At 41.0% G+C, this 8,422-nt stretch overlaps 1 protein-coding gene across 1 annotated transcript; it reads left to right on the top strand.

The window, feature by feature from the left end:
* On the top strand, positions 1 to 2,378 carry dmbx2 (diencephalon/mesencephalon homeobox 2). Its single transcript, XM_014169593.3, has 4 exons — positions 1 to 139; positions 484 to 665; positions 1,204 to 1,379; positions 1,583 to 2,378. Exons 2-4 carry the CDS (start codon positions 491 to 493, stop codon positions 2,039 to 2,041), a joined length of 810 nt encoding a protein of 269 aa, XP_014025068.1. The 5' UTR covers positions 1 to 139; positions 484 to 490; the 3' UTR covers positions 2,042 to 2,378.
* Positions 2,379 to 8,422: the final 6,044 nt, after the last annotated feature.

The following is an 8,422-nucleotide window of genomic DNA, read 5'->3' as shown; positions in this document are numbered from 1 at the left end:
AGATAATTAGATCCATGCCATGACAAAGGGTAGCGGCGTAGGAGGATAAGGCCTGCATTTCGAACTATTGGACTGTATACTTGGACTTCTGAAAGCTCACGAGAATAGGTTCATTTCTGCTGTTTTGTGTGCTTCTCAGGTAAAATAAAGAATACTGCAGAAGTTATACTTTTTTTGTCTGATCTTTGTTTTGGAAATTGTTTTCTGGATGTTGGTAGCCAACTGAAGTAAAGTGGCAATGGTTTATGCGTAAAGAATAATTACTTTCAATTACTTTTAATGATCAAGAAAGTTGCTTATGTTTACCATTTGTTCTGTTTTTATTTAAGTGAGTTAAGACTGTAGCCTAAATACAAATTGCACAGTGCAAGCGTCCTACATACATTGTACAGTAAGCTATAGGCTATATACTTTTTTTTCTCCATTGTATGCCTAGTTAGTATGGTGTAAGTCCCATATAACTTAAACAGTTTTACCCTTTAGGTCCGCTATGAATGCCTTAAATTTCTGCGGGGGATCCGACAGTGGCAACGGACTCTATCCTCTGCACAGCGTCAACTCCGTATTTTTCAACCCCCACCACCAGATGGCAGACCAGTACCCGGTTTATCCATCAGCCAATCCCTCCTCGGTTCACACGTTCTCTGTTGCTGAAAGACTTGCAGGTATTTAGAAAAGACTACTGTCATTTATGACTGTGTCTGTAATCGATGCATGCAATCAAACAAATGCAGGTGGAAAAATAAAGAGTGTTATAATTTTAGGGCTCCCGAGTAGCGTTGCCACTGTCGGATCCCCCGCAGGCACTGCAGCTCAGTGCTAGAGGCGTCACTACAGACACCCTGGTTCATATCCAGGCTGTATCACAGTGCGCAGCCCTATGGGAGTCCCATAGAGCTGCGCACAATTGGCCCAGCGTCGTCGAGGGTTTGGCCAGTGTAGACCGTCATTGTAAATAAGAATGTGTTCTTGACTGACTTGCCTAGTTAAATAAAGGTTATATTTAAAATTAAATAATTTGCCATTCAAAAGCATTGCAGCTAAACTGGTATTCTATTGTCAAAAGATCCGTTTCCCACCTGAAAAAGTTGTTGAAATTGTTAATTGCCATGCTGGTATTTTCAGTGTAGCCTGATATCTCACATGCCCTCCTAATGTTTCACCACCTCTAATCTTGTTGTGGCTTGTCTTCTGTCCCCACAGAGTTGATACTGGAGGCCCGTTATGGGAATCAGCAGAAGCAGCGTCGGAGCCGCACAGCCTTCACTGTGTCTCAGTTACAGGCTCTAGAGAAAGCCTTCCAGCAGACCCAGTACCCTGATGTAGGTATGAGAGAGAGACTGGCTGTCTGCATCAATCTGCCTGAGGCTCGCATTCAGGTCAGTAAAGGTCGCTCTTCAAAGAGGACCAGCCTGTGCGCATGCTTTCATTCATGATATTTATTTGAACTGCTGCTTTTAGTAACTTTATTCTTGTGATATATATAACAGCTGTGGTGCTATTACCTTTTTAAACTTTTGATCAATATTACTGTTATAAATACGTCAACCCTTCACCAATAACTCAATTATATGCTCTCCAGGTGTGGTTTAAGAACAGAAGAGCAAAGCTCCGTAAGGGACAGAGATGCTCCCCTCTTCCCAGAGAGCAAAGCCTGGAGGAACCACATCAAACCAAGGCAGGAGGGGAAGAGAGGAGTACCAAGGATTCAAAAACACAAAGTGAAATAGCTCCTCTCTGGGAAGTCAGTGATGCTCCCACCATTTCTTGTCCTGGAGACTCCATTGTATCTCAGAACCACTCAAGATTACATTCTCCTCCCGTTTTTCCCTTTGTGGGTGGAGAGCGGTACCACCTTCCACATCATCAGGCTTTAGGGATGTTATCAGCTGGCCTACATTTCACCCCCACATTCTGGCCCATTCTACAGCAACACAGCCCGGCTATAGGAGTTGCCCCACTGGTTGGTAAAAACTGCAGCCTTTCCCTTCAGACTTCCTGTCCCAGTAATGCTGTACCCATCCCCAACCTGGGTCTATAACTGCACTACCAACAACAACAACGTCTCTTCAGTGTGTGTTGGCAAAAAGGGACTAAAAGGAGAAAATCGTACACTGCTGCACTGGTATCAACATGGACACAGATAAACTACTGATTTTATACTTTGACTCTGTACAACTTTGTGAGTACAAGGAGCCTTTGCTAATTGTCCTGGTAGAGTGCATCTGACAAGTGAATATGTCTGTAGATAAGTTTGATTAAGAAACACTCAAAGGGGCTAGTATGTTGTGTTGTTGTGAGCATTTGGGATTGCAACCTGGAGTGGATTGGTACATGCTTCATTTGCATAAAGATGTTACTTTCAGTTTTTACTCACTTATCATAAGCACTTAGGAGAATAGAGAATTGTGATGTGGTTTGGGGCACTTTTCTTTTCACTTTCAAATCGAATATCCATTTGTTCAAGACAATTTTCTGTAATGTCTCACAGTAGGAATCTTTATTCCTATCCTATGTTAATTTTATGGTTATACACAACAAAACCGTAATTCAACTGTATGTGAATTTAAAAAAATGTTTTACGAATAAAATTATTTAGAATGTCTTTTTAGTTTACATTTGTTTATTCTGCAAATAGGCAATTTCCTGGTAACAGAATAATGCTGAAGTAGCAGTGTTGATTCCGTCCGTCTCCACGCCCCTACCTGGGCTCGAACCAGGGACCCTCTGCACACATCAACAACTGCCTCCCATGAAGCATCATTACCCATCACTCCACAAAAACCGCAGCCCTTACAGAGCAAGAGAAACAACTACTTCAGTGACGTCAACGATTGAAACTCTATTAGCTCACACCCTGCTAACTAGCTATCCATTTCACACCGGTCACACTAAGACGCAGATATATATAAAAACGTTTCAACAACATAGCTCAGGCAGTAGGATCTATTTATATGCAGATGATCCAGTTTTATACTCTGCTGGCCGCTCCCTGGATTGTGTTAAACGCTCTACAACAAAGCTTTTTTAGTGTCCAACAAGTTTTTTCTGCCTTAACCTTGTTCTGAACATCTCCAAAACAAAGGTCTTGTGGTTTGGTAAGAAGAATGCCCCTCTCCCCACAGGTGTGATTACTACCTCTGAGGGTTTAGAGCTTCAGGTAATCACCTCATACAAGTACTTGGGAGGGTGGCTAGACGGTACACTGTCCTTCTCTCAGCACATATCAAAGCTGCAGGCTAAATTTAAATCTAGACTTGGTTTCTTCTATCGTAATCGCTCCTCTTTCACCCCAGCAGCCAAACTAACCCTGATTCCGATGACCATCCTACCAATGCTAGATTACGGAGACATAATTTATAGAACGGCAGGTAAGGGTGCTCTCGACCGGCTAGATGTTCTTTACCATTCGGCAATCAGATTTGCCACCAATGATCCTTATAGGACACATCACTGCACTCTATACTCCTCTGTAAACTGGTCATCTCTGTATACCCGTCGGAAGAGCCACTGGTTGATGCTTATTTATAAAACCCTCTTAGGCCTCACTCCCACCTATCTGAGATATCTACTGCAGCCCTCATCCTCCACATACAACACCCGTTCTGCCAGTCACATTCTGTTAAAGGTCCCCAAAGCACACACATCCCTGGGTAGCTCCTCTTTTCAGTTCGCTGCAGCTAGCGACTGGAACGAGCTGCAACAAACACTCAAACTGGACAGTTTTCTCTCCATCTCTTCATTCAAAGACTCAATTATGGACACTCTTACTGACAGTTGTGGCTGCTTCGTGTGATGTATTGTTGTCTCTACCTTCTTGCCCTTTGTGATGTTGTCTATGCCCAATAATGCTTGTACCATGTTTTGTGCTGCTACAATGTTGGTGTGCTGCCATGTTTGTGTTGCTACCACATTGTTGTCATGTTGTGTTGCTACCATGCTGTGTTGCCATGTGTTGGTGCCATGCTATGTTGTTGTCTTAGGTCTCTCTTTATGTAGTGTTATGGTGTCTCTCTTGTCGTGATGTGTGTTTTGTCCTATATTTATATATATTTTTTTTTTATCCCTCGTTGCCTTTTGGTAGGCCGTCATTGTAAATAAGAATTTGTACTTAACTGAGTTGCCTAGTTAAAAAAGGTAAAAAAATAAACTTTGCATCTGCACTGTTCTTCAAATACATGTGTTTTTGTAAAATTGTTGTGGATAGAGTTGTATGGTTTGTTTAACTTTACAATGTTCGGTTTTTGTTTGGCATACATTTGAACCAGTTACGCCTGTGGGAATTGGCCTATATGGATAGGGCTAAATTTAAATGTGTCTTACAGAAGAAATATGGAAAGAATATGCATAACCATGGTAGCAATTGAAAGGGAACCATTTGGAAATGATGGGGAAATTATTAGACTAAAAGGTGAGGACACAACAGTTCACCTGACAAGACTGAATCCAAACATTACATTGTTGATTTTGCGATTTTACATTTACTGTACTTTTCACGGCATTTGTTGATAACGAAATCTGAGAATACTCTGGATACATTAAGTATATGATCAGAATATTATTTGAAAATGTGGGGTAGGTGCAACATAAGACAAAACAATTCCAAGGGTTTGAGAGAAAGGTCAAACTGTTGTCTCCTAGTGGTCATACACCTCTCCAATATGTGCACAGTTCCTAAGTAATTTCAATGCACTTTTATGACTCAAAGAAGAGTCTTCAAATATAAGGTGCTTTTTGAGCTCTCCTAGATGTGCAGTCGAGGAACTAGAGCAAGAACACTTGTAGTTGTTTTGTTTGGAACACAGCCCTACATCCCCGCCATCAAACAATTATTGTTGTTGTTTATGCAATCCAAAAATGGTCCATTATAAATCGCAATCTGGGCCGGGTGGGCATAATTTGAAAGCTTGTTCTAATGTCAACATGACTAGCTAAATTACCAAATACGATTTTACAGTGTTAGGCTTTCACAATGCAATTCAGGGAAGCAGATTGTAATTTTGGTGAGCATAGAATGGAGTCATGGACTGCATTCAAATGTGTGGTCCGCAGCAAATTAGGGTCATTCTGTTCAGGACAACCCAGGGTATAACGCCATGTCATCTTGTAACTGTACATCAAACATAGTGATCATAAACGTTGACACTGTGTATAGCACGAGTTTTATCATATGGGGTAAAGCAAACATTTTGACGATATTAGCCCACACAGCTACAAGGATGCATTTTCATACTAGGTTTAGGACCTCATATTGAAGCTTATAGAGACCCCAACTGATGTATAGAACAATCTTAAAATGATCTACTTTGGTTTAGATTCAAGCATCATGTAACCTCTAACACAGTAAATTCATTTGACTTTGTGAAATTAATTTTTTGGGACCTAACCACTTTTTACATGTGGTTTCTTCCTTCATATCCCATCTTACATCACTTGTTAACGGAAGCCAGACCTGATGCTAATTAGCTATCAAGCATGCACCAAACACCTGTGTGTAAAAGCCAAGTTATGCTTGATCCAATAAGGTCGAGAGGCTCTAAAAAGGAGGGTGTGACGCAATTGCGGAGGCCAAATCGAGCTACATACAGCAATGCCATGCGCCTCACACAAACTTACTACCTTGACAATAAACATGGAAAACTTTGACAAAAGACTACCAGAACAAGTTCATGAGTAAAATGTATCTTTATGATACCTCATGTAGGGATTTCTAAGATGTGAAAATTAAATAGAACTCCTGGAAAGAGATTGGGGAGGTAATGGAGATAGATTCGGTAAAGAAGTAATTGGAATGCAGACCATGGGCGATGGAAGGACACTGGATTGGTGCACAATCAACAAATCTGATCTAACAAAGTGGATATTTGTAAAATCCGTCATGATTGATGATTTGTAACCGGCCCACAACGTTGTTACTAAAATCCGATTAGGATATACAATTGAAGACAGGAGTTCACGTACACCTTAGCCAAATACATTTAAACTTAGTTTTTCACAATTCCTGACATTTAATCCTAGTAAAAATTCCCTGTCTTAGCTCAGTTAGGATCACCACTTTATTTTCAGAATGTGAAATGTCAGAATAATAGTAGAGAGAATTATTTATTTCAGCTTGTACTTCTTTCATCACAATTCCAGTGGGTCAGAAGTTTACATACACTCAATTCGTTTTTGGTAGCATTGTCTTTACATTGTACAACTTGGGTCAAATGTTTCAGGTAGCCTTCCACAAGCTTCCCACAATAAGTTGGGTGAATGTTGGCTCATTCCTCCTGACAGAGCTGGTGTAATTGAGTCAGGTTTGTAGGCCTCCTTGCTCGCACATGCTTTTTCAGTTCTGCCCACACATTTTCTATAGGATTGAGGTCAGGGCTTTGTGAGGGCCACTCCAATACCTTGACTTTGTTATCCTTACGCCATTTTGCCATTTTGCTCGGGGTCATTGTCCATTTGCGACCAAGCTTTAACTTCCTGACTGATGTCTTGAGATGTTGCTTCAATATATCCACATCATTTTCTTTCCTCATGATGCCATCTAGTTTGTGAAGTGCACCAGTCCCTCCTGCAGCAAAGCACCCCCACAACATGATGCTGCCACCCCCGTGCTTCACAGTTGGGATGGTGTTCTTCGGCTTGCAAGCCTCCCCCTTTTTACTCCAAACATAACAATGGTCGTTATGGCCAAACAGTTCTATTTTTGTTTCATCAGACCAGAGGACATTTCTTTGTCCCCATGTGCAGTTGCAAACCGTAGTCTGGCTTTTTAAAGGCGGTTTTGGAACAGTGGCTTCTTCCTTGCTGAGCAGCCTTTCAGATTATGTCAAAATAGGACTCTTTACTGTGAATATAGATACTTTTGTACCGATTTCCTCCAGCATCTTCACAAGGTCATTTGCTGTTGTTCTGGGATTGAGTTGCACTTTTCGCACCAAAGTACATTCATCTCTAGGAGACAGAACGCGTCTCCTTCCTGAGCGGTATGATGGCTGCGTGGTCCCATGGTGTTTATACTTGCATACTATTGTTTGTACAGATGAACGTGGTACCTTCAGGCGTTTGGAAATTGCTCCCAATGATGAACCAGACTTGTGGAGAGCTACAATTTATTTTCTGAGGTCTTGGCTGATTTATTTAGATTTTTCCCATGATGTCAAGCAAAGAGGCACTGGGTTTGAAGGTAGGCATTGAAATACATCCACAGGTACACCTCCAATTGACTCAAATGATGTCAATTAGCCTATCAGGTGCTTCTAAAGCCATGCCATAATTTTCTGGAATTTTCCAAGCTGTTAAAGGCACAGTCAACTTAGTTTATGTAAACTTCTGACCCACTGGGATTGTGATACAGTGAATTATAAGTGAAGTAATCAGTCTGTAAACAATTGTTGGAAAAATGACTTGTGTCATGCACAAAGTAGATGTCCTAACCGACTTGCCAAAACTATAGTTTGTTAACAAGAAACTTGTGGAGTGGTTGAAAAACTAGTTTTAATGACTCCAACCTAAGTTTATGTAAACCCGACTTCAACTGTATTTGACTGTTTTTGCTGCATAACATTTCAAAGTTGTCACTTTCAGGTTTAGAAAAAGTGACTGCTAAATTTGAACTCCCACTCGTATAAACTGGTAGCATAGTTAGCATACAGAAATCGATGGTGGCAGTCAGTCGTTTTTAACTGTAATGCAGTTGATTGATCACGATGATATGAACATGAATTGGGGTTGACATCCATACAAAGCATTATACTTATATTTATTTGAACATAGTGTGAAATACAAATATAAACAATAGCCTAAATATAGACACATTTTGCTGTGGGGGGCAATGGGGAGATTCGGGATGGAGATGCAGGTGGGAAAACTGTGCTGCCTTTTTATTTCATGCTATGTTGGCTGAGCTCCAATGTCAGCACCGGGAAACGGACTCCAACATCTCAGAAGAGGTAAGGTCTTTTCGTTTAGCCAGTCGCTTGTAATTAGCTGGATGGCTATAGAAATTAGCCCTGAATCACAATGAGTGGTGCGGTGCAGACCAGTTTATTGGATGCATATGATAGCTCCCTGAAGCACAAGAAGTTTGAATGTTCGGACTTCTAAAGAGGCCGCAAATGCTGTAAACCAATGCAGACATCAGACTGACTATAAATATGTTTTTAGCTGACTGGGGAGGTTGTGTAGGTCGTCAACTGGAGGCACTAAACTGTGGTTTTCAAGAGAACGTGTTAATGGTTTCCTAGAAACAAGGGCTACTCAATTTGCCCCACTCTCACCTACTTTTATGTCTAGTGGTAGTGGGTTATATAGAAAGCACCCTCAAGACACCAAAGTTAAACAAATAAATACTGGTATGCGTTACCAAATTACAGACCAGTATTTCACAACAACTCAACATTTGCATCTCCGTAAATTGTACGGCTGGAAA

This window comes from Salmo salar, chromosome 23 (assembly GCF_965601325.2).
Source record: "Salmo salar chromosome 23, fSalSal1, whole genome shotgun sequence".
Classification (NCBI taxonomy): Eukaryota; Metazoa; Chordata; class Actinopteri; order Salmoniformes; family Salmonidae; genus Salmo; species Salmo salar.
Note: the sequence above shows the minus strand (reverse complement) of the source record. Positions and strands in the feature narration are given on the sequence as shown.

What these genes read in the sequence shown, in the direction of transcription:
- dmbx2 (XM_014169593.3), top strand. Translation starts at nt 491, where the DNA reads ATGAATGCCTTAAATTTCTGCGGGGGATCCGACAGTGGCAACGGACTC. An exon ending in TGTTGCTGAAAGACTTGCAG is followed by an intron (nt 666 to 1,203) that starts GTATTTAGAAAA and finishes CTGTCCCCACAG; the next exon opens with AGTTGATACTGGAGGCCCGT. An exon ending in TGCCTGAGGCTCGCATTCAG is followed by an intron (nt 1,380 to 1,582) that starts GTCAGTAAAGGT and finishes TATGCTCTCCAG; the next exon opens with GTGTGGTTTAAGAACAGAAG.